Source organism: Rhamphochromis sp. 'chilingali', assembly GCF_963969265.1.
Source record: "Rhamphochromis sp. 'chilingali' genome assembly, chromosome: 6".
NCBI lineage: Eukaryota > Metazoa > Chordata > Actinopteri > Cichliformes > Cichlidae > Rhamphochromis > Rhamphochromis sp. 'chilingali'.
The window spans coordinates 17,497,179-17,524,556 of record NC_137933.1 but is presented as its reverse complement, the minus strand read 5'-3'; the positions used below and the strand labels follow the sequence as shown (position 1 = coordinate 17,524,556).

General features: G+C 42.3%; 1 protein-coding gene across 2 annotated transcripts in view; it reads left to right on the top strand.

Annotated features, from left to right (window-relative positions):
* Positions 1-11,778: 11,778 nt before the first annotated feature.
* The window catches only part of pcdh17 (protocadherin 17), a 68,825-nt gene continuing 53,225 nt past the window's right edge, over positions 11,779-27,378 (top strand). Inside the window, exons 1-2 of one of the 2 annotated variants that reach the window (XM_080885842.1) lie at positions 11,779-12,569; positions 13,336-15,921. In XM_080885842.1, the coding sequence (XP_080741968.1) occupies positions 13,636-15,921 (2,286 nt within the window). In that variant the 5' untranslated portion in view covers positions 11,779-12,569; positions 13,336-13,635. Of the gene's footprint in view, positions 12,570-13,335; positions 16,132-27,378 lie in introns of both variants that reach the window. The other variant, XM_080885841.1, reaches the window with a different exon arrangement.

Sequence of the window (27,378 nt, the reverse complement as noted above, 5' to 3'; positions counted from 1 at the left end):
CAAAGTACAGCAACAGTCTTTTCGTGGCAGTTTTGCTTGATGGGTGATATTAAGCCGGGAGTGCTTATGTTTTATTGAGGTCAAATTCTCTGCAGTGTGGGGTGAAATTGTTCCTAATATTTTGACCAAAGGCAAAATAGAGAATGTGGTTGTGTTATTAAAGGTCTTCTAAATAAAGTGGCTGTCAGTGAAGCAGCGCAGCACTCATGTGTATTCATGCAGCGGGACACAAGAGGCTCAGAAAGGCTCTTCGAGGCTTACCACTAGATGGTGTTAATGTGTTTGCCTTTCCGCTCCTCTCAGCAGATGGATGTTCCATCTCTAATACTTGGGCCGTTAATGTTAAAGATGCAAATGAAACAGAATTGTTTAAAATGTCTGTAGTGAATGTGATGAAGGACGGAGAGAAAAGACTTGACGGGGCTGTGTGAGCTGTGTGCATCTTCTGCATCCACAAAAGGAGGTTAATGTGCGGTTGCCATAGACAACCAGATATTAAAGTAAAGGTGCAAAGTATAGAGTGCTTTGTTTTGTTTTTTTCAGCTGATGAGGACTGTGTGGATGCTGAAAACACGGGGAATGGATAATGAAAACAACATAAATTGAATCATTGTAAATAAGCTATTATTACTCAGTCCATTCATCTTAGGCGAGTGCGAGCAGCTCTGGTTCAGTAAATCACTAAGATGCTTGTGGGGAATGCACTGAATGTAAGCACCGCAGTTGATGCTAGTTTGTGTGTGAAACATCACATTTAAGTAGCACCTGTAGGCTCTTTATGAAGTCAAAAGGTTGTCTCCTGCTGTTGTTTACAGTTACTGATGATGAACACAACCCATATGCATACTTCAAGGCCTTGAGAGTGTACAAAGACTTGCAGCAGTTCAGAGGGAATCAGGTGGTGCACTTTAACTTGAGCGTGATGCACATCTAAGCGCGAGCGCCGCGCTGCTCCATCAGGGATGGGCAGCAATCTTTGTTTTGCTTTCAGGCCCTTTGATATCTCCTGGTGGGAAGGTGGAGGGGCAGGCATTTGCAAGTAGAAGACAGAGGGGGGGAAAACACACGCACACACAAGTGAGAGATGGGAAGGGAGACAAGGCGGTGGGGGCTGGTATCACATCTTGCTTAACACAAAGCAAAAAAAAGCCTCCTGTTTTGCCTTTGCTGTCCAGGATCATAGCACAGAGCCACAGTGGAATACTCAGTACAAGTGTTAGCTTGCTGTTATTTATATACTGTGGAGAGTGAGATGATGAATGTAAAAAAGATGCAGTCTTGTAAACTCGGGTACTGTACGTATAAAACATTTGACTCTGATACCAGTGAAGCCACGTTATGAGCCTTAATGCAACTTTGCTTTTCCTCTGTTTATGGAACATTTCAACATATTTCAATCCTAAACTGCATCGAAAACACATGTAACACCACCCATGGGTTTATGTGGTTCCATACTGAAGCCATCATTCTAGGATTATGACATGTTTTGGCCCGGTGCATGGATGACTAAGTTAGCAATCAGCAAGGAGCATCCATAACCTTTACGGTTGAAGCACACTTTGACTCACAGAAACTGGAAAACAGACTCCTTGGGCAGTCGATATTGTCAGATATTTGCATTAAAAATGGCATGAAAGCCACCGCTGTCACCAACACGGTCGAGAAGTCACAATCAGTGACTTGCTTTAGAAGACAGACGGCAGCTACACCTTTAATCACTACCTGTGCAGTTGTACCAGGCTGTCAGCTGTTGTTCTGCTGTAACATTGGACCTTTTAACATGGGACTCTATGGAGACTAACTCTCCACTGAAGCCTACCCCAAGTGGCCATTTCAGGAACTGTCTTATCTCTCACTTTATTTACTTTTTCAGGATAATTTTTAACAACTATGACCCTTAAGACAAAATCAAAAAATATTTAAAAATTGAAATGAATGATAACACTGCTTTGGATTTGTGGGGTATCCTATTAAGCAGATGTTTGCTAAACCAGCTGGCCTTTTGTATTTGAAATGGGAGAAAACATAAGTCTTCCTCTTTCTACTGCTGTCCCACATCACCTACAATGCTCCAGGTTATATTTGAAATCAGTAAAACTGCCTCAATGATGTATTAAAAAATCAAATCAAACCACAAAGAAAAAAAAATACCAAAAAAACTTATTTTGTAGCTTCTATTTGATAAACATAAAGCTTTACCTATTTAAATTGTAAAAATGGTGAATACCTTTTCAGAGTGACTTGAGAATTCATTCTTTCAGCTGCTGTATATGCAATGAACTCCCTCCTGATTCCTCTTGAGAGCAAGGCAGCTTGATGTGTTGAAGGAACCAAGCTGAGTCACTCTGCATTAATCTCCATACAAGTTCACTGACAATAAAAAAAAAGAGGTTCCAGAAACATTTCAAAGGTCTGAAGAGCTTATCACTGACTCCACACTGCAGTGTCACCCCATCACCTTTAATAGTTGAGGGGGAGGTTACTCTATATGGGTGTTTGTCTGTGTGTCGAGCCACTGACATGCAAGCTGACCGAAGTGACTGCGGACCAGATGGACCCTGATGTGGATGGCTTGATCAAGTGGAGCATTATCAGACCACCCACTCCGGCTGACATAAGCTGTGAGGGATAAGCGTATTAGGAGGCAGGGGGTCCACGGGGACTATGGAGACACTTCAGAGTAATAAACTCATCAGGAGAGAGACAGATACACCTGTTCACTACAGGGTGACTGAGACAGAGGTCGCAGAGAGGGAAGCAGAAGTAGGAGTGGTCGCTGTAGTGCGCAGACGGGGAAAAAAGGAAGAAGCAAGAAGTAGCAGTTGAGACAGCGATAAAAAGGAAGAGACAGACATTCTTAGCTACAGAGGGTGATACTGTGAACATCCCTAGAGTCAAAATCGCCTTAGACAAGACAAATTGAGCTGGCCCAGTTGAGTCCAAGTCAAGCCAAACACCAAAGAAGAAATCTCAAATCCTGCCTGCAAATCCCCAATGTGTTAAAATCAAAATGACAGCGCTACCCAGAAGTGGTGTTGAGTAAAATAGCACAATTAAGATATCTGGGCTTAATTCTGAGATCAGTCATTTGATATCCAGCATGATTAATAGTCACTGCACCTGAAACTGCTTGGTTGACACCAAAACCGTGAGCCATTAAAATGTACTTCTTTTTCTTAAATGAAAAGTTACGGCAGTAATGCCGCAGCTCTGCTTTGACAGGCATGGGCAGCTACACATACTGGCAGGCATGTAACAGCGAGAGAGAACAAAGATGATCAAGTCCAGATATGGTGAGATGAAACGTGAAATAGAGGGAGAGACAAATCCTCTCCCTCACGCCAATACAGTAAACCCTATTCACGACAAATATAGACACTCTACTGGGTCACCTATATAAAATTGGTTGGTAATTTTCAACAATCCTACAACACTTGTTCTGTCTGAATTTCCAGAAATAATGCAGTGACCCACATGATTCTATCTCGGCAGTAGAAAATCACTTTGACCTATTTTGATGTAAAGTAGTCCATGTTCTTATTTCTGTCCTTTACAATATAAATTAGATTAAGCGGATGAAACGGAGGAACAAGTCTGGGTATATTCTTGAACAGTATAGACATTATTCAGTGTCACTGAGAAACACGTCTCCCTGCAAGCAAGAATCTAAGGAAACAACACCATCTGAAATTAGTATTATCTTAGACTGAGATAAGATGGTAAGATTGAGCATTAAACATATAAAGCTGTGCTGGCAAGTTTTTTTTTTAACACTGGCAGAAGTATCAGCATCAGTATATCAAATGATCTAGTTTATTGTTTCAGCACAGTGTATGAGTCAAGTGATAAAAAACAGTCCATTTGTGCTGTGTGTGTATATATATTCTTGAAATACTTATGGTTCTTGAATGCACTCAAAGTCAGACTGAGAAAGTATAGTAACAGTCATTTTTCAACAGTGCTTGACATGATATGTGATACTAAGCTTGAAGTTTTTAAACTTTTTTTGACTGATAGAGTCCTTTTAATGGCTCTATGGACTAAAATACAAAACTAAAACATGCATATTTTTGACTTTTTTAATGTGTTGCATTTAAGAGCAAGAAAGATAATAGGTTGAAAAAATAGTCAGGAATTTCAGATCTGTATCCAACATCAATTTGTGCCTTTAAACAGCTTTAATTATAGACTACACAGTATCACTTTCTTAAGGCCATTTTATGCATTATTTGCCAGAAGCATCATTAGTGCGAACATTCAAATTGCTATCATTTGAATATCACCATCTTTATTGTGATGTCCTTGCTGTTGTGAAACAAACATGTGCGAATGATGGTTTATTAGAGTGAGCAGTTTGAAATTGTCAGCATTCCAGAAAAGAAAAGGAAAAAAAAAAACCTCAGTCCTGCTAATAAGTGTTGATGAAACGCTTTTGCCTGTGACTTGTTTCTCATGGGGCTACTCTATCACATCAGTAAGCCCTTTATGCCGTCTAATAAACACACGATTGTTGCTTTAATTAATCTCTGCTAATATTAATAAGCAAAACCACAGCTTCCCAAGGTTGGAAGCTGTAAGTGGTTGTATCGGTTGTTTTGTTATGTATTCAACAGATTTTCTTTTCACTTTGAAGTGAATAAAAGTCATTGTGCAGGCGTGTGTATATAGGATCAAAGGTATATGCTGGGAGTAACTAGCTACATGTAGCATATACAAGCAAAATAAACTGTAATTGGTTGAAAACATATTAATTTGGGTTAGTAGTCCAAATACTCTGTTTGAAACTGTTTAATATGAGTGTAACAGGGTCATAAATCACATCTTGTTATAATTACACAAACCATTCCTTTTATTCCCGACTTTTAGGACCTCTAAGCCTGTAGTTATGTTCATTATCAGTTAGAGCCCCTCCTCATTATTTTCTTCTTCTTCTTTGGTGCAACCCTATAAATACAGTGTACCCATTTGGCTTCTCCCCTTTTCTACAATTCCCCTGTGAGAGAGGTGGGTGTCATTTCTTCCCAACACTTTAAAACACACATATAATTCATATTTAGCCACCCTGATGTTTCTGATTGCGATTTTAGTTCAATTATTGTCATTATTAAGCCTGTTTTTTGTTAGATGTTATAAGTGTGTAGTATGTGTGTATCATAAATGTGTTTTAGGCGCCATAAATGCTAGCATGAATATATACTCCTTGCTAGCTTGGAAGTTGTGGTGGGTTGAGCTAACCCTCTTCCCCACTGCTTGTATTTGGTTGTAGGAGCTGGAGTGGGCAAATTATTTACTTGGAGGCCTTTCTTTCTGTTACCTTTTTTATCAGGTATGTCGGATTTCATGTTGTTTTTGTTTTATCTTATGTCAAATATCTTACGTGTAAATTCATACTTTATGTTTAATGTAAAAATAAATGCCAGCCCCTTTTCTACAATTCCCCTGTGGGAGAGGAGCTGGAGTGGGCAAATGATTTACTTGGAGGCCTTTCTTTCTTTTACCTTTTTTAACAGACACAACGCAGAATCACACCGGTTACATGAGCATCCACCACTGTAACAGTATACATGGAGAGAGTCCGTTTGAATGTCTGTGTTGTGCAAATTTTGCCTTTGTGATCTTTAGCTTTTTTGTATGTTTGCCTCTACAGGCATGATATTTGAGCAAGAAAGGAGCTCGGCAAGGAAAACATGTTACGAGAATCATTTCTTCCACACATCTTGCTGCTAACCAGAAGCTTTCTCTGCGTCTAGACAGGCCCCATTCACTGCCGGAGATTGCATCTTTTGTAAAAACTTGACTCGACTTTTCTCGGATAGTCAAATCTTTTTTCTTCTGTACAGGACTCCTACATTTCTGCCCGATTAAAGCCCGCCTGGCAAAACAGAAATGCTCAAAATTGAACTTGAGGAAACGTCAACAGGAGGAGGACATTTTGACTTTCTTACCCACATCCAAATACTTGTTAGACAAAATTAGGAAAATGAATCAAATGTACCCAGTTATTTGATGAATTCATTGAAATAGTTGCAATGAAGATTACTCATTAGAGTAACCCTGTTCAAATTCATAATAAGCACACCAAGGTCTAAAACTGTGGCCATTATTTTCATTAAGTCCTGTCCAAACAATGAGCGTTGATTTTAGGAATCTATATTTTTAAAAAATCACATGTTCTGACAAACATTATTCCAATAAAACAATGGTTATAGCTGTAAAATTACAGAGCATCCGTGTTATTTTCCTATCAGAGAAAAACTAACAAAAAACCACCTGAGAACTCGTTGTTTTTCAAGCTGCTTCACAAGTGAGAATCTCAAAACAAACAAAAAAGCTTCTTCACTGATAAGGCAGAATCATTTTCGAGCATTGATCAGGAAATATTTCTCGACCCGTACAAACACTGAACATTTGGTCGACAAACACATTAAACCAAAGAGAAAACAGGCACACAAACAGATTCAGATTGTGCTCAACCACAGTAAAAGAAGCGTTTGTTACACACGGCCCATTTACTGATGAATTAGAAATCAGTAATTAGAAATTCACTATTTTTGTCTATGATCTCGTTTGCATAAATCACTGCTTTGCTTCAGGTTTGATGATACTCCAGGTCGGGGAGCTGCTCTTGCAAGGTGAACACACAGAAACAGTGTTTCCTGTGGCCCAAGCATTACAGAAGTGAGTTAAGCCCACATTGTCCATCTTGCTGAATGGATCAATGGTATCTGACACTGCCGTCCCGCTCTGCTCATGACACGGTTGTAGAACTTGGGTTCTACAGCTTTGATATCTAAAATGAACTTCTTACATCAGGGCTGTGCTTTAAATTACATTTATTAAGACTCAGTGACTCACTATGAATTTAAAAATGTTATCTCCTTTTCAAAATTCATGGTGTCCTTTTCTTTGACTTTTTCACCCTGCTTTTCAATACGGCCACAATTTACCTTAAAAATAACAACGTGTTTCATTTGAAGCATACACACACTTTACCTTTAGATACTAAGGTATTGAGAAAGAACTGCAAGTAAACAGAGAATAAAAAGACAAAAACAAATGAAGCTGAAAGGGTATTATTTTATGTTGCGCATTTTTTTTATAGTTTTTTTGCTGTTCAATTTGAGGATATGTTGTGCCGTTAAAGTGCAGAGAGCTACCGCTTCAACAGCCTCTTTTAGACACTCAGGGATTAACTTGTAAAATATACAGTATTTGGGGTCAAATGCAGGTTGAACTAACTTTCAGTAAAGCGGATCTCATGCAAGCGACCTGTTGGAAAGAGATTAATATTTATAGAGCAGCAAGACTGGGTGGGTGCTGTAGCTAATGTACAGTGCCGAAGGCTTATCTCTTTGAAAAACAAAGGAGACACATTTCCTTAAAAAACATCATCAGTGTGAAGCTCTAAGCTTTCATACCGTCATGTGAGTAAAAACAAAGCCTTACTGATACATCGTTCACCCAATATGGCCATACAGTGGGCTGATAGATACACAGGAAACCAGCTTTTCTCTCCTGCTGAACCCCAGCAAAGTCATGTAAACACCCCCTCTCCTTATATGTGGCAAACCAGATGAACAGCGTAAAGAAGAAAAAGAAGAAGAGAGACATAGATACAGATGGCAACATGGCAAGAATTTATGTGGGAGACAAACAACAGCCGAGTAAAAAGTAGTGGTGACAGAGGTGACAGTTTGCTGCTGGAAAAAACTCTCCATGTGTAAAAGTCAGCTCTGATTTTTTTTCTCCATTCTTCTTCTGACAGAGGTAGCAGAGAAAAAGAACAAACTCTGGCTTCGTATGGTTTAAATTTCTTTGTAGTGGCAGGAGTGTTAAACTTTTCATTGTTGGGGGGGGGGGGGGGGGGAGGGGGAATCAGACTATAGGAAAAGGAGGAAAAGGGAATTAAAAAAAATGTGTTAAACAGTGTGGCAGGAAGAGGCCTTCTTCCTCTTATTATCACCTGAAGAAAGGCTATTGCCATTAGATTGAAATTTAATTTACAAAATAGGGTTTTAATGCAGCTGTTCACCAGCAGCCCATTCCAAATACGGTTTCTGTCAGTGCATTTCCTGAGGGCCATTTAATTGGGCTAATGAAGAAAGCTGCTAATGGCTGGGTTTATCTCTGGCAGCACTGGCGACATTTCATCAAGGCAGGTGATTTTCCAGACATTGTTCGAGCTCACTACGTAGCATTTCATAGCTGAAAAGCAAAATAAAGCAATCATTTTATTTAGGAAAATTATGAAAAACCCAACGGTGAAGACAATGCGGTCTTGAGGAAAACAACTAATTCGACTTCAGTTCAAGAGCAGGCTGAATTATGTAGAAATTATTTCAGAGAATGCTGCTAATCAATCGACTTTAAAGAAGAAGAAGAAAAAAACTGGCTTGGTACAAGTCCACCACGTCAACTCTTAATTCTGTGAACACCCACATGAGAAAGTTTAAAGAAGGCCACAGTGAGGGAGTGGAAATATGCACCACAGATCCACACAAACACACACAGCGCACAGATAGAGACAATGATGTGACATTTACCTTCATCAGTTATCAACATCTTGACATTAGTACATCAAACCTGCTGTTTAATAATGAGCTTTGGTCGCCATCTGACTGAATGTATCTGACACTTTTGTCATTCCCCCTGTCAGGGAGAAAGGTCAGCGGGAAAGTCAAAGAGGTTGAGACCCATGTATATACATGATTATATTGAGCAAAGCTGACGTGTTGAAATAGCAACACCAAATGAAAGGTTTAGTAAAGCCCTGGCGAAGCAGAAGCTCTGCTGGCGCTGAAGTGATGATGAAGCGATAGTTGAGCCAAAAGTACCACTGAAAATTCTTGACCTGTAATCTGCCGTTTTTGCAGATACACACCAGTTACTAACCGTGGGACGGATGATGACGAGCAACAGTGTGACACAGTGGGTTGATTGGAAAACTTTTTATTACTTTTTTCTAATCAGTTTTTCTGAATGCATGTCCTGACCCAGCTAAGGTGGAAGTGTCTCTGAGTTAGCTTGCAGTTAAAAGCTAATTGTATTATTAATATTGTTGAATCTGAATATTGCCTGAGTTAGTTGTCTGCGATGCTGCTAGGGAGAAAGGCTTTAAAAAATAATAATAATGATGCACATCACATTTTCCTAAAGTCTGAAATGCTTTATTTAAATTCCTTATTTTGTCTAGCACACATTTAAAAGCACAGATAGTCAACATACTCTTACTTATGACTGAACAGCTTAGCCCTTGTTCCACTGCTTAGGGGACATTTACTGCTAGGGTTGCCAACCGTCCCTTAAAATACGGAATCGTCCCGTATTTCGAAACAAAAGTACACGTCCCGTATTGAGCTAATAAGGGACGCACTTTGTCCCGTAATACAGTGAGAATCAAAAGTAGTCTATAAATGTTTATGGAATTAACACTTTGTTTGAAAACATAATTCCCAGCCCCTCTCCTGCTTTGTGACCAATGAGCTGACAGCACACTTATGACAATTCGAGTATGACAATTCAGATTACCGCTCATCTCATTGGTCGAGGAAAGGTCGCTTGCGGAGAAAATACCGGAAGACAACAGATGACCACAACAAGAAGCATGGCCAACAGGGGAACAAACGCCGACTCTGCGGTGCAAGTCTCGGATGACAGTACACCTAAAGCTGGGCAAACACTGTGCGATTTTTTTCAGTCACGTTATTCAGCTCCTGCTCAAACTGCACGATTGACTCACAGGGGTTAGAAGTTGGTATGTCACGATGTACTCTCACACTATACCGCCCGATGCTCTGATGCGACCTGAGTGCTCACACTGTGCCTCCATAACATGAAGGTTATAACAGAAAATCTGTCGCTCGCTCTCTCTGTCTTTCACTCACACAGACACACCACCACCATCAACTTTGCTAAATTGCTAATGAAAAACATTGATCAGGCAGCTGTGATTGAGCAGCAGTGTAAATCCAACTATTTTCACGGTTGTTGTGGTCGTGATAATTTTGTGATGCCACATCGAAAAGGCTCGGATGAGCTTTCCAAAGTTCTACAAGTTGTGCCTCCATCGCTTGTGTCCAGATCACACGCTGCACAGCCGCGCTGCGCCGTCTTTTTCACCAACGTTTACGTTTGCGCGAGAGCAGTGTGAGCGCCTGTGGTGACACCCTCACGAGCGATTGATGATCGGGAGCTGGTCGTGAGGTGTTAATCACTTCTCGTTACCCCACGTATACTACACGACGCACGATGAAGGCCAAAATCGGTCCGATCACTCAAAAATCGGCTCAAAATGGGCCTAAAACCGCACGGTGTAAGCCCAGCATTAGAGCAGCAATGTTTGTTCCCCTCAGAGAAAGGGAAGAATGGAAAAAGGAAAACACCTGGCTGGAAAACGTTAATATGGGCATGTGCAGTGAATATCAGCGCTATGTGGCCAGAAGTGTGATAATATAATTTATTTTGTGTAATAAACAACTGCAAGGATAGATGATTACAACAAATTGATGACTAATACATAAAAGTAATACATAGATGAATAATGATGATGAGTTAAGATGCGTAATCATGGGAACAAGCGGGTTTACAAACAGGAGCAGCTGATTAGCATTAGAAAAGCTGAAATAATACCTCAACTGAAGCCAATTGTACTAAATGCACTAAATGTGCACTGTTACAAGAATATTTTTCTTTCTATTGTTTTCTATTATTTTAAGTTAAGCAGGACAGAGTGCTTTTAAAGAAAGATTTACTTATATTCTCAAAAGTTAAGCATGACAGGCTTCTGTTTAAGAAGGAGACCTGTTTTACTGTGTTAATGTTGTCATTTTGAGCTAAAAATAAATGGCTAAATGATCATTTGTTTCAGATGTGTTCATATCACAAAGAATAGAATATGCATCTACTTAAATCAACTTCAAGTCAAATGGTTAAAAAAATAATTTCACACACAAAAAAAGAGCTAGAAAATTCACCACACTGGGAAGGGTGAAGACAACTGGGTCGCCCGGCCCTGGCCACGAGGTGTCCCTTATTTATTTTTCAGGGAGTTGGCAACCCTATTTACTGCTAATTGTTCTCGTTTGAAACAGCCATGACAGTTCACTGTCACTATCGAATAGGCTGCCTGCTGCAGTCCTTAATTCAAAATGTATCATAAATTCCCATCACACAGTTGCCTAGACATTTAGCAGCTTTAATTACATAGGAAATGATTAACGCAATCTCTGCTGCTTCTCAGGTGGCACGGCAAATAAAGCCTCTAGCTAGAACTTTAAATAAAAACCGCGAAAGGAGACCGGTAATTGCGAAGTGTAATAAGTAGCTCCTAAAACGTGCACTTCCCAAACACTCACAATCCCTCTTAAGAAAACTAAGACAGTTGTGCACCAAAGAACTAAACTGGCGCTTTTACGTCGGGATCAGGGAGGTCTCTGCTCTCTGTACCAGAGAAATTTACTTCCACTGGATTCAAATCTGTCGTCTTGTTATTTTTTGATGCTCTAACGGACACTTCCAACCACTTCATCCTGGCCCCAGTGCATATGTCGGCGAGCCTGCCCCCCCTCCCCAACGCACCGTTTCCTTTATTGTAAACAACAATGAAGTGCGGTTTGAAAAAAAACCCATCCGCCACCGGTGAACTGCAAGCCACCAATCATTTGTAGTCGGTACCCACAGCGGCTTTTGAATCCCCTCCTTCTCTTCCCACCTCTTCAAATTCATTGGCTGCCAGAGGAGTAGCGACAATGTTTAATGCACCATGCGGTGTCCGGAGTTCAGTCAGTGAGAGGAAGCGCTCCGTGGGCTTAGGGCTGTGCTGCGTGTGCGAAGTAGTAAATAACGACTGTGCGTGCGTGCTGAAGGAAATCACACATTTCCTGACAGATATAGGGGAGACTTGTGCCGGAATGCGGCGTTGTTGTTGACCACCTCAGCAGCTGTCTCTCTGTGTATCTGTGTGTATATATATAAATATATGTGTGTGTGTGTGTGTGTGCATGTGTGTGTGCGTGGACTTTGACGGGGACGACGGGCAAGGACAAAAATGCCACTACGGGAATCAGTAACTCTGTGCTGTCTCGAACGGCGGAAAAAACACTGACTGCCTTTCAAATATTCACTTTGGATCTACCTTACCACACATCTGGATTTTTCCCCTCCTTTCTTCTTCTTCGTAGAGTATTTCTCAGTTTTCCTTCCTGAAGAACGGTGACTCACTGCAGGCAGAAGGCGAGCCGCTGCATCCTAATCAGACAGCGGAGAGGACTTCAGCTCATTGACATTACAGTCATACTTTTCTGGAGCACTTTTTTTTTATTTCCACTGCGCTGCACTGTAGCCTGCGTGTGCATTGGAGGCTTGTGGCTTTCCCCCCTCTCTCCCTCTTCACAAAGAGGAGAAGGAGGATACGGGTGGCACCTACCGAAGTGGGCTAAGGAGACGAAACTCTCCCTAAACCCTGCTGGAACTGACTGTTTTTAATTTTTGTCTTTCTCCTTTTGTTGTTATTATCTTTTTTTCTTTTTTTGTACAGTTCTATCCTTGGACTATTTGCGCAGTTTCTTTTGGTAAGTTATATATTTGTAATCATTTGACATCTCTTCTCTTATTTTTCCGCTGTCTGTTGCTCGTTTCCAAACCTTATCTCGCAACCATCCCCATGCATGCGGATGCAACAGCTTCTTCGTCTTCTTCCAAGGAGCGATGAATCTCTCTCACAGAAAGAGGGAGAAAGAGAGGCAGAGAGCACGAGTGGAGAGAATTACACGGCTGTGCTGAGATGTTGGCAGCTCATTTCTGAATTTTTATAAGGCTCATTTTAAATATCCGGATTATGCGGATTTGTTAATGCGTGTAAGAGGCTCATTTTATACACACTTATTCAAATAGCCGCCACAATAGGCCGTGTTCAGTTGTACGCCTGCAGTGATACCACATTATTGAAGTTGTCCTATTCCAGTTTGAGTTCTCCTAATGTGTGAATGGGCCATTATCGCGCTCGGGTCAGGTAGTCCATTGTACATTAGAGATAGATTGAAAAAACATGCACTGAGGATGTGGTATTTATGGAGTAAATAAGCTACAAGGAGAATCATTATTTGCCCATATATTTTATGCTGCGTGGAGTGTCTTCCCAAGGTTAACTAATTGACAAGCTTCCTCCGTAAATGTGGAGATGAATTACACATGAGCTTTGTTTCATTTTTGGCTCAGAGGTGGATCTGATTTCTTACTGGCAGAATGGCCAGTGCGGCTCAGTGTCTTTTCATTTGAGTGGCTAATTGATTCATGTATATTATAACATCTATATCTTGTTTCTGTTTTCCTTCTTAGGTGGTTTTGAACACTTTGCAGTGACTATTCTGTTTGGAGACTGGATCCCGATTATTGCTCAGATGAGTCTGGATGCTCAGCTGAATATAAATTAGGTGCTCAGCGCCACTGATTGCTCGCAGAGGAAGAGAGCGACAGAGCAAAAACAATCCACAAAGACAAATGTCAAGGCCTCGCATGATGAACAGAACTCTTTATTTTGTCCTGGATAACAGAAATACCACATTTGAGCAAAATATCAACAGTTAAAAGGAGGGGCTAATCTCAACACAGATCATAGCAGCTTTTAACTGAGTGGAGATGTATCTTTCTATTTTCTTTTTCCTGCTCTTGTGGGCTCAAGCCCTGACATTGAAAAACTTGAATTACTCTGTCCCAGAGGAGCAGGGTCCGGGTACAGTGATTGGGAACATTGCCAAAGATGCCAGACTTGGAATTGAACAGACTGGGCAGGGAGGACAGGGTAAGAAAGCCAACTTCAGAGTGCTGGAGAACTCAGCCCCGCATCTCATCGACGTGGACCCACAAAGCGGATTGCTGTATACGAAACAGCGCATCGACAGGGAAACATTGTGTAAGAGAAACCCCAAGTGCCAGCTCTCAATGGAAGTGTTTGCCAACGACAAGGAGATATGCATGATCAAGATAGATATTCAGGACATCAATGACAACTCACCTATGTTTCCTTCGGATCAGATTGATATTGACATTTCTGAAAATGCAGTCCCAGGGACACGCTTTCCCCTGACCAGCGCACATGACCCAGATGCAGGGGAAAACGGCCTGAAAACCTATCAAATAACACGCGATGACTACAATCTCTTTTCTTTGGAGGTAAAATCCCGTGGTGACGGGACTAAATTCCCAGAATTAGTTATTCAACGACCACTGGACCGGGAAGAAAGAAGCCATCACACCCTTATATTGTCAGCCACTGATGGGGGCGAATATCCTAGGTCAGGCACCATGCAGATAAATGTTAAAGTTATTGATTCCAATGATAACAGCCCTGTGTTTGATCAGCCCTCGTATGTTGTGGAAATTCCTGAAAATTCACCTCCTGGAAAAGTCTTGATTGATCTAAATGCCACCGATCCTGATGAGGGGAACAATGGACAAGTAGTCTATTCCTTTAGTGGCTATGCTCCAGAGAGAATCCGAGAGCTTTTCTCCATAGATTCAAGAACAGGAGTCATAAAGATTCAGGGTGAAATTGACTATGAAGAAAGCCCAGTTATTGAGATTGACGTCCAGGCAAAGGATCTAGGTCCCAATCCAATCCCAGGCCATTGTAAAGTGACCGTTAAAGTGCTTGACAGGAATGATAACTGGCCATCTATAGGCTTTGTGTCTGTGAGACAGGGGGCCATCAGTGAGGCAGCTCCTCCAGGCACTGTCATTGCTCTTGTCCGTGTCACAGACAAGGACTCAGGCAGGAATGGGCAGCTTCAATGCAGAGTCCTAGGTAATGTACCTTTTAAACTCGAAGAGAACTATGACAACTTTTACACAGTGGTGACAGACAGGCCCTTGGATAGGGAGATGCAGGACGAGTACAATGTCACCATTGTGGCCAAAGACAACGGCATACCTCCTCTGAACTCCACAAAATCCTTCACAGTAAAGATCCTGGATGAGAATGACAATACCCCTCGCTTTACCAAGTCAGTCTACCTTCTTCAGATTCCTGAGAACAATATACCTGGGGAATACCTGGGGTCAGTTCTGGCACATGACCCAGACCTTGGGCAAAATGGCACCGTGTACTACAGCATAATTAACTCCAATGTTAGTGGGGGTGATGTCAACACCTATGTTAATGTAAATGCTGCTAATGGAGCCATCTATGCTGTTCGATCTTTTAACTATGAGCAAATAAAATATTTTGACTTCAAGGTTCTGGCTAAGGATGCAGGATCTCCGCACTTGGAGAGCAATGCTACAGTGCGCATCAGTGTTCTGGATGTCAATGACAACATCCCTGTCATAGTTTTGCCGCTTCTTCAGAATGATACCGCTGAAATCCACGTGCCACGTAATGTTGGCGTTGGCTACATTGTCACCACAGTGAGGGCGGTAGACAATGACTACGGTGAAAGTGGGCGGCTTACCTATGAGATATCAGATGGCAATGAGGAACATCTCTTTGAGATTGATCCAGTGACCGGCGAGGTACGAACGGCTCACCCATTCTGGGACGACGTGAGCCCCATTGTTGAGCTGATCATTCGAGTATCGGACCACGGCAAGCCGACTCTGACCGCTGCCGCCAGGCTCATCATCAAGGCCTCCAATGGACGACCTCCTGATGGACTGCCGCACATGAAGGACAATCAGAACTGGGACATGTCTTTGCCTCTTATTGTAACTCTTAGCATCATATCTATCATGCTTTTGGCTGCCATGGTGACCATAGCTATCAAGTGCAAGCGGGAAAACAAGGAGATTCGCACTTACAATTGTCGCATTGCAGAGTACTCGCACCCGCAGCTGGGGAAAGGGAAGAAGAAGAAGATTAACAAGAACGACATCATGCTGGTGCAGAGCGAGGTGGAGGAGCGGGATGCCATGAATGTGATGAATGTGGTAAGCAGCCCTTCCTTGGCCACCTCTCCCATGTACTTTGACTACCAGACACGTCTGCCACTCAGCTCACCAAGGTCAGAGGTCATGTACCTCAAACCCACTGCCAATAACCTCAGCGTGCCCCAAGGCCACGTGGGATGCCACACCAGCTTCACAGGCCCAGTCACCAGCACCACAGACACACCTACTAACCGCATGTCCATCATACAGGTAAGAGAAATTGCACTCCTTCACTGTTGTGCCACCATTTTTACGTCACAGGACTCACAAAGGTCCCACTTCCTGTATCGGCCCCCCACCCCTTGTTTTATAAAATGAAAGAAAAAAAAAAGGACAAGGACAGGCAGAGAGGCCCAGAAGCACTGAGACAAAGACAAGAAAGGAGGGGGGGGTGGGGGGGTGAGCATTAGAAGGATTAAACAGTCATTCTGGTGCTCTCATAGAACAGAGCCAGTGACATCAACACAAATCGGTTGTGCTTGGAATATGTCACGGCAGGCTTTTGAAATCAGTTTTCGGTCGCTGTCATCTCATTGCTGTGGAGTCAAGAGCTTAGCGTGTGTTATAAGCAGGTATATATCCTATTTTGGACCATTGTCATAATTCCAAAGAAATGTTCTTGCTTTAATCCAAAAAATTACATCTAGATCAGTTTTGTTTAAATGATTTTTACCTGAATATTTTCTAAATTTAAACATATACAGAGTGACAGCAACAGATGTCTTAGTGATAGTGAAGCTCCTCCAAGTAATGACTGATGCTTTTTCTTTTTTTCTTTTCTCCCTTTTCTTTTGGTGAGACATGAAATTCTATAGCTATATGAGGTTTATTCTAGTGGGTTTTAATTCCTAGAGATTAGGAGATTGTACCTATTTTCACAGCTACTTCATAAGTCTTTGAGCGGAGTACTGGGTGTATAAGCCTCTAATGTGATAACTTCTCTGTGTCTTTGGCCTTAAGCCCATTAAAAGTCTGTCGTGTCAGACAAGGATTAGAGCCTGCTTAAGACATTGGTATGTAATGCTGGGGATAATGGGCAGTCGTGGCACAGTTTACCCTTATTACGATATTTACCCGTTATTCTGGCCAAAGCGGCCGCCCACCCTGATTCTGGTTCTGTAAGTTTCTTCCTGCTAAAAGAACCTCCATCTTCTTCCCCACTCTCTCCAAGTGCTTGTTGGTTTTTCATCTGACAATGCTATGAGAGAACATATACCTTGAGAGAACATATGCTATGATTTGGCACTGAATTTTATATCATAGTCTTATACTGCTTGACACTGTTAGGGCATGACATTTTTGCCAGTTGCACTTTATTAATTTTTAGCTTTTTTCTTTTTTTCTTTTTTCTGTTTTACATTTTTTGCTTCCCCACTGCTTTCAGTGGATGAGGACTTGATCGTGACGGTGATCAGATGTGACATATTCCCACCAGGGAGGAAGACCACTGTCTGTTGTTCTCACTCTCAGCCTCATCCCTGCTTCTATTATGAACCAGCTGCACAGGGCAAGGGTCAGCAAAAAGATCGTTAAGGCTTCCTAATCAGAGAGAGAGAATAATTGCTGGGCCTTTCTGCAGGCTGTTTCTCTGTTAATGTAGTGATGATGAATTGGACAACACAAGGCTGTCTCACACACAGACACACACACACACATACAGTTTGAGAGCTTCCTTTTCGCTCTTTATTCAGACTGTCAAAGGGGAAACTAGCAGGAAAGGCAACAACACATTCCTTGGTGTCTTGTTTACAGACGGTCCCCTTCGACGCATCAGGCGTTCAGGGTGCTCTGTTGTATTATTCAACAGAAACCTGTGTAGAGGGAGATGGCCTGAGGCATTAAGTTTCTTCAGAGGCTTCACAGAAGCGTATCTCATTCCTCCCTCCTCCCTACTCCATCCTCGCTTCTCCCTGCGCGTGGACAGTAAGTAACCTGAGTCGGCTAGCGTGGCTATGGGAAAAATGTCAGGAAACAAAGACAGAATTCCCCTTCTATCGATCCCAAGGCCTCTCAGCCCATCTGTCACTACAGTTGTCACAAAGGAGAGGCTATATGGGAAAAAAATAAATAAGGAGATGGATAAACTTGGTGAGCATATCGCATGGTCAATCACTTTCACAAGGGCACCTCAGTGCCGCTGTCTTCATCTGTACATACAGGTTTACCAAACTTGTTCCAAGTAGAGCCGCTGTAGTTGTCTTCAACTTCCAGTCTTTCTCCATACTCCGGCCTCTAATGATGTTTTATAGCAGTGAGCTGGCAGAAAGGCTAGGGTTGGTTTCTAGCTGGGAGAAGGGAATAATACGAACACATCAGCAGAGCTCTGCTGCCCTTATCATTGTCACCACAGTGCCAGATTCATTTGTAGAGAGAATTCCTGGAATAAGAAGATGGATGATAAGTAATGATGCCTAATTTTGCTTAAGGCGTTGAAGGGAATTACTTAGCGTAGAATCAAGGTTAAGACCAGTCTGCAGCAAATTGTCTCAGTGTTCGGGAAGAAGGAATTACTTTTCATCACTTCACACTTAAGTCCAATCTGTCACGAGCATGCTTTAGGCAGCCATGTGCACCTAGTATGCACCTTCCTCTTTTTTCCATTTCTTTTACTTTTGTGAACAGCTGACATCATCACTGTAACCAAACAGTTAGAGACACCTTGTGTCATGGCGTTCAAACGGCCCATATTTTATCATATTGATTCGTTTTGTTTCTAATTAGATTCACCACAAAACTCTAATTAAGCAGATTCTCGTCTTAGTGGGAGACCGTTCGCGTTAATAAGGTGCAAGTAATACAAAGGCAAAAAAAAAGAAATGAAAAGGGGGTGTGAGGAAGGCTATAAGAGCTGCCTTTAGGTGGCGGCATTCTGCCTTGTGTGGGGTGACGGGGAGGAACGGGGCTCCAGTCTCTGCTGACTTGACACTGTCACTTGTCATTTGCAAAGAAGACTCCCTGCTGCTCTAATGAGAAATGCCAGACATTCATACACATGAAATATAGCATTTTCTTTTTCTTGTGGATTTGCCAGGCGAGCAGCCGCACTTCTTTGAGTGACAATATCTGAATTTATGGAATTTTGGGATTGAGTTCACACACAATAAAAAGATCCAAAATCCTATTCGGTGAATTAAATATTCCTGGAATAAAAACAAACGTCAAGTGTGGTGACTGTGATCATTTGAAAAGCGTACTTACTAAGAAGAAGAAACAAACAAAATAAAAAATCACTGTTTAGACTGAGCACATACCTGCCAGCAATGTAGCCGGAGCAGATGTTGAAAATTGATGCTTCGAGGAATGGTCTTACTCTGCATAATTTAGGGAGATTGTGTGAGTGTGTGTGGATGTGTGTAGGTTTAACGTCATTGTGTATTCCAGGCGTGTGATTTAAGCCTTTAGCTGGCAGGCTCCGTGACAGAGCCCCTACTCTTTTATGAGCGTGACAATCTTGTATTTGTCCGAACGTTGAAACGCCCTTCCTCCAAGAAACGCGCGCGCTCGTGCACCCAAACACACAGATGCACGTGTGAAGACTGTTTTTGAGGATTCCGCTGAAAAGTCTTATCAAAGCCTCCGCTGTGCATTGTATTGAAATTGCTCCCACACCTCAGTGGCCACTGAGGCAGTGAATAGAAAAGCACTCTTTATTTCATTTCTCTCCCTTCATCTTTAGATAACTACTTTCCTCCAGAGCTTTCTGTTGGAACAAGTTTGGTAAACCTGTACGCACTGAAACCTTGATCGACAGCATAGCAACTGGATGCGCAGGCAGTCATTTCAGGAATGGGAGACAGTTAAAAAAAAAACAACAAAAAAAAACTTTTTGGAATTTGTGTGCATTTGTCCCCCAGTTGAGGCTCTGAGTCACTGGGCAAGATTAATTTTATTTGAGCTTGCCAGTCCTTAAAAAATATCAGCTTACCTCAGGGTATATCTATATATTTCCTCAAATAAACCTGCTGCTACTGTACATAACGCTACACACTAAAAATCTGAATTATTAATAAGCGCTTTTATTTTTTTCTTTATCTCCCCAAAGCTCATATGATAGATACCAGTAGAACGTTGCCTGAGGGAAGTGCTGTAAATTAGGACATCTCTCTTAAGCCAAAACACAGAAACGCTGTTGTTTATTAGTTGCCATTACTGGCATTTTCATCTGTGGTGCTCGCAAAGGTGCGCACTTCAACAGCGTTGCTGTAGCAGCTCTTGTAATGCACAGAACAGCAGCTATGTTTGCATCCTCTTTCATTAATAAATCATTTAACAAATCAGAGGAAAGCGGAAGATGTCACGATAAGCATCGATGGTCTCTGGCTACGTATTTGTGGAAATGGGCGGAAGACGGTGGGCAAGAACGCCGGCCAAGATGGAAACAGAAGACGCAGACTCTCTGACAGAAGCAGAATTTGAGCGTTCGTTCGCTTCGTTCCTGTCCTTAGGGTGCGTTTCGTTTTCCCCTCTGCTTGTGGGGCTGTGACGCTTTTAGATTTTTAGAAAAGTTACCTGAAAGACTTTAGAAAAGTCCGGTGTGGTAGTAACGCACACATCTGTTGTCTTTGTCTTCCTCGCTCACTGTTAATGTTTTCTTTAGACACAGAAAACATCACACAGGCTCACAGGCATAAAACTTCCATTCGTGCAATTAACAGTTCATTGCAAATACAGATGCTACGAGTATCCGGTGAATTTGCTTGAGATTTCACTGCAGCTGTAGAAGTCAATGTTTTATTTATTGCAAGTTTTCAAAAATCCAAGTAACCCTGCAGAATAATTGAAATGTTGGCCCCTGACTATATGCTCACCGCTACACACTCGCACTCCTTCTCTGTAACTTAAACTCAAGTCAAATCAAACTGTGGATCAAACTGAAACGGATATAGAAGAGACAAAAACAACGTGCTGTATGTATAGAGTGCCACGTTTTGGTGTTATTTAGATGTCCTTTTAGCGAGCTGCCGTGCCTGTGCGCTGCGTAATTTCATTATTTTTAACAGACCCACCAGGGTGACAGTGCAAGGCAATGGAAGAATTGTATTCTCTTTTTTTTTTTTGCGAGGGTAGAGAAAGAAACAGGATATGAAAACACAAGTTGAGCTCTGTGATAGCCAAATTGGCCGGACACATTAAACCAATTTGCTTGGTTCAGTAGGAAGCAGCCTATTGGAGATGACATGGGCATGATAATAAGACTGTGGCCTGTCAGTAGACATCCACTCCTTAGTTATTGTGTGTTTGTGTGTGCCTCTATGCGTGTTTGTGTGTAATAGAGGTGGAGTGGATGAGCAGCACTCTTCTGCCTAATTCCCTGACACCAGAGCTTCAACTTATCATGTCATTCCATTGAGCAGCAAGTGCCGTTGATTAGCTTGGTTTACTTTTCATATGCGGGCTGGCGAGTCCTTTGCGACTTATTAATTACTCTGCTGTTCTGTAATTACAAGGCTGCTGAGACCATGAGCTGATGTTGGCTGCCGTTGTGTCTTATTTTCCTGACCACGCTGACACTGGCAGGTGCACGCCTACACCGTCGATGCTGTCACTTTACAACCATTCTACTGTAAGGTGTTCTTTTTTATAGAGAATACCCTCCGACGTGTCATATTTCATAAAAGGAGGAGGAGAAAAAAAAGGAAGACGGATGATTGCGATAAATAAACATTTGTGCATGTCCCTAGTTACGTTGTTGCTGCTGGCATTGTGCTCAAACAAGTCAGGCACAAGGAGCCAACCAGGCATTAACAGAGCTCCCAAACAAACGAGAACACAACATAAAGCATAACCTTCACAGTGGAGGAATCTAGCATTCAGCTACCATGTGTCTACCTGTGTTTGTGGGGGGTTTGTGTGCGTGCACACACATACCCTCAGAGCTACCACCAGCTGTGCTCTGAAGCACCGGTCTTGCTGGTTCCCTCAGATTGGAATGGGCTTCCCTGTAGTGGCCGCCTGCCCCCTGAAGACTCTTAGATCCCTCCTGGGGTCTTTAGACTTAACGTTTTAGGCAGCGGGGAGTCGCAGCCGCAGCAATAGATGGGTATAGATAAAAGTGACCACACAGTAATGCGCGCTAACATACACAAGCACACCGACGGCTGCGTGCTGCACACGGCGTGGCAATGCATTCTTTGAGCTGCCAGCAGCTGGGTCTCCTTGCTGTAAATCAAACACTTTCAAAGTCAAACAAAGTAGAACTCGCTCGCTCCGCTGTGTCTTGGCGCCGGTCCAACCGGAGAGAGCTTTTATTTCTGCCACATCTTCCTTCACCGTGCCCCCTAGGCATGTGCTGCAGAAACAACACGCAGCCGAAAGAATGAGTTATGCGAATCTGTTCTCACCTTCTATCTCATTAGTATTAGAGGAGTGATTTATCCCGCTCGCCTCTCTCCTTCTCTCTCACTCCCTCCCCATGTCCTTGCCTTTTACAGTTCAGCACTTCCACAGCTACATTAGTAATGAGATTAATTGATTGGAGGGATACACAATGAGTACCGTTTTATGTCCTCTAAATTCACCTAACTGCGTGTCAAAAACAGTCTGTTTCCGAACAACTTCTTTCCCTTTACGCAATCACTACCGATTGGGAGAGTACACTCTCTCCTTACACTCTTCCCAATCAGGAAATTACAATTTGCTGCAATATGAGGAGCATCTTTTTTTTTGTTTTTTCGTTTCCTCACTCTGCCAGTCTCTGTTTTTTGCGTGCACGTGCTGTGAATGTCTCTGCGAACGTCTGACGCTCTAATAAGAGCGATCCAGAGATCCCACTGTCTCTTCTGTTCCAGCTTATCTGCAGCGCAGTTTGAAATCTGACTCCCATGTCTAAAGCCCTGCGCGCGTCTGAAGGGAATTGACAGCCGCTGTGTTTTGCAGTGGCTGTTATGTGTTTGTGGCAACAGAGGCGAATGAGTCGGCGCTCTCAGATGTTATTGTCTAAACAAAAGGCCCTTTAAGTGGTGGGCACACAAGATTTGTTGTCAGACGTCGCCTCTGCCTGCTCTTCGGGGTAGCGACGGCGATGCAGAGTGCTAATGGTGTATTGAAAATGGGATATTTGGCCGGTCTCATCTTTTTCTATTGTACTACACAGATGTACTCAATTGGCCCCCCTCTCTGGGTTTATGTCTTAGAAAGAAATCTTTTTGGGGCCTTTAGCATACAGATCAATTGCTGGTTTGCTCCATTTCTTATTGATTTTTGCTCTGTTTGGTACTGAAATACTGTTTTTCATTATCTATCGCTCTGAGCATTGTTTAGTAAAAGAAGAACTCGCGCTCGCTCGCTCTTCCCTGGCTTTCCCGTGCTTTCTTTCTCTCCCCATTTTAGGGTTCCCTTTCTTTCTGCTCTTGTCATCTCTGATAAGCGTCGCGATTGCTCATGTTACTGACGACCCAAGCCAAATTCATAATGATGAGATTATCTTGTCAACAGTACAGGGTGTATATGTCTGGCGTATTGATCTGCGCACTGTCCTAATAAATGAAGTACCACGATGGAAGCGTTGGCTCAGTGATGACTCTGAATGCGTCTTGCTTTTTATACACTCTCAACGCTGCTGAGATGATGAATGGAACTTTGTCTCCTTTTCTCCTGTTTCCTCTCTTCTCCCTCTCCCCTCGTCTCTACTCCCTGGATTGATGGGGTAAAATGTCTCTCTTCACACACACACACACACACACACATGCACATACACACTGTCTAAAAATGCGTCCTCTTCTGAGGTCACGTTGACATGCTGAGTCGATGTACTCCCAGGTGGAGAGACATGGGTGCAGCCGTGGGAGAAACCAATCAGGTAGTCTGCAAGGGAGGGTGAGAGTGGGGAGGAAACAAATTACCAGCGCTGGTGCCAGGGCCTGTGAGAGTGTGTGTGCGTGTGTGTGTGCGCTTGCCTCTGCGTGTGTCTTTAAATGACTGTGGTTTGAAGGGGAGTTCATCTATGCATTTGAAGAGAAGGTCACCGGGGTTTAGAGCGCGAGATTATGTGCGATTGTTTCTTCTGTGGGCTCGTTGATTAATACTAAAGCTGCTCTGACAGATTCTTAATGCACCATAGACACACTTAAAAGAGAGCGAGAGAAACCAGCGTCCGGAACTTTGACAACGGAGCATTATCCTAAAGCCTTTCCTGTCAGCCTTTACCCAGGTGCACGGACAGTATCCTTTCTGTCTTCCATTCCTTCCTTGGCTAAGCTGCCTCACCCCCGCTGACCCGATACATGTACAGTAGATAGGTCACCTTGAAGTGAAACATAGTCCATCTGCAGCAGACGGGGAGAACCCAGGTGTGTGTATGTGCACTTGTGCATGTATTGATATTAGACATATGCACGCATTCTGTGCCTTTTTTTCTGTGTGTGTGTATTTATGTATCTGCGTCTGGCCTTGGTTTGGTGCTTTGGGGAAATATCTAAAATCCTTTCATCCACAGAATGGCTCTTCCTCCATCAATTCAAACGGAATAATTTGCTCTTTAATGATTTTGTTCACAAGCGCTCAGCTTCTGTCTTGTTAACCCACAAACAAGACCACAATTTATGATGGCTTGTTTTAGCACTAAATTACAAAAAAAGCTTTTTCTTTCTTTCTTTTTTTTCCTAAATAAAAATAGAATACATGTTGGATAAGTACACGATGAGAGGGTTTAATAATTAGTTGGAAAATGTGAACATAAGCTGAAGTCAAATACTAGCTTATTACAAATGACTCCAAAAGCTGAAGGATACAGACTTGGTGAGTTTATTTTATGAATGTCTTTTATGTATTCTTGAGTGTTTGCCCTACTCTGCAGATATTTCTAGTTACTTGTGTAAATCCCCATTATTTAATTAGATATTAAAGAAGAATTATTTTCTTCCCCATTTAGAATGAACTTTGCATAATAATTGCAGCAGTTCCTGACAATATTACCAAAATATTAGCTTGAGCCTCATTTTGACTGTGTGCCATATACAAGTATTTTAACTAGGTGTAGGTGATATGCCTAAAAGAAACTGCTTTTGTCATTGTCGTATGAAACATGCAGGTGAGGGTGGGGCTATCCTGGGGCAGTTTACAGTTTCAATGTAGTCACTTTAAACATAAACACATGGAGATGGTAACTTACATAGCCTTTGTCTCTGGCTGTTGCTATTTGCTAACTATTTCTTGCTATAGCAAACAGACTGTTTGCTTAACTTAGCTTAACAACTGTGCTTGGATGGACTGGCTCTGTGCATCCCTTTCAATGTTATCACCCCTTTAATAGTTATTATCAGTAATCATACACTCACCAGCAAACTTTTTAGGCACACTTTGGTAGTACCGGGTTGGGGACAATTTTGCCTTCAGGCCTGCCTTAAATTCGTTATGGCACAGATTCAAAAAAGTGCTAGAAGCACACCTCAGAGAGATTTCTGTTCATATTGACGTGCTGCAGATTTGTCAGCTGCACATCCATGATATCAATCTCCTGTTCCACCACATCCCAAAGGCGCTCTATTGGATTGGGATCTGATGACTATGGAGGCAATTTGAGTGCAGTGAACTCATTGTCATGTTCAGGAAACCAGTTTGAGATGATTTGAGCTTTGTGATATTTTGTGTTATGCTGTTTGAAGCATCCATCTGAAGACTGGTCCACTGTGGTTATAGTGGGATGGACTAAACCACCAACAATGCTCATTTGGTACTAAGGGACCCAAAGTGTAGCAAAAAAACCAAAACCAAAACAATCCCTGCAAACATTGCACAACCAACACCAATCTGAACGGCTGCAGGTTAGATCCATGCTTTCATGCTCTTTACACCAAATCCACCCGTCTGTTGTCTAATTCTGGTGAGCTGGTGTGGTCTTTTGCTGCCGAGACTCATTTGCTTCAAGTTTTAACATGTTGTGTTTTCAGAGATGCTTTTCTGCACATCTTGGTTATATCAAGTGGATTTTGGAGTTAATGTTGCCTTCCTATCACCTCCAAGCAGCCTGGCTATTCTCCTCTGATCTCTGGCATCAACAAGGCGTTTTCACCCAGAGAACAGTTGCTCACAGGACATTTTCTCTTTTCACTACCTTTTTCTTCAAAGCCAAGAGATGGTGGTGTGGAGAAAGTCTCAGTAGATCAGCAGTTTCTCAGATACTCAGACCAGCCATATCCAGAATTGCTTAAATCACCTTTCTTCCCCATTCTGATGCTCAAGACCAGAGTGCAGGCCTAAATGCACTGAATTGCCGTGATTGGTTGATTCGATAGCTGAACATTCAAGTCTTGTTGTCACCATAAAGTTCATATTTAGTGAACAGACATTAGGGGGCTGTCAGTCTTCTGAACCAAAACAAACAAGCATATTTATCAAGCTGTCAGACTTTTTACTTCAAATTGCTTAGTGCTCAAATACTATATTCCTGCTCCTTCCTACACTTAGATATGAACAGTGTGTTAGCTCTGCTTTAGATTTTCGGGCTGACTTGGCATTGGAATAATGAGTTAAGGAAGGTCAAAGCTGACTCATGACTTCAGTTAACTGCAGAGCTTTTGTAACTATTGATGAGCAAGTACTGAATGATTAGTATCTAGTGCATCAAGATCATCATACACTACACACCTTTTCTTTTTTTCATGCTTTCCCCTCAGTTTCAAAGGTGTATAAATAATGTAGCTTTAGCTAAAGTCCTCTATCTCCCAATCCTCATTCACTTTTCTTTTACCCCAAGTTCACATATTTTCTTTTATCAATAATACTAAGACTGGTCCCAGCTGTAAGCTTCCCAGACCAGCTGGTTAGTCTACATAAAATGTCTCAAGCATTGAGGGAAAACAACACTGCTATTTTAGAAAGCTGGCAAACTGCTGCGTTAAGGGTTTTTGTGTGTTGGAATAAATATGTATGCCAAAAGCCACATTTATCATTTACTCCTGAGGCTAAACTGCCACAGATGTGGATTGTGTTGATAGAAGAACAAACATGCCGTGTTGTGATGCCCCTCCTCTTCAGAAAAGTTTTCTGCGAGCTGGCTGCAGAGATGGCAGCTAAGACTGGGCCGTATCATACCGTTCACGGTAATACTGGTATAATGTTGGGCAACGATAAGAACATGAAATATCGCGATAGAATATGGGTAAAACACACATGCGCAGTGTCTTTGTTTTCATACGCACATGGCGAAAAAGGCACGGTGGCGACGGAGAATGACAAGGGCGAAAGCGGATCGTTGAATGAAACGGATGAACCAGAATTGGTTTGTAAAAATGCTGCAACTTCAGTGGTGTGAAACTGGTTTAGCTTTCGTCCATCAGATACACAACAGAGCACTATTTTTGGTAGAGCATGCCAGCGGGCCGTCGTTATTACCGTGTTTTTTGGAAAATACGGCACACTTAAAATCAATCATTTGATTTTTCTGAAAATCGACAGTGCCCCTTATAGTCCCGTGTGCCTTATGCATGAATTCTGGTTGTGTTTACTGACCTCAAAATG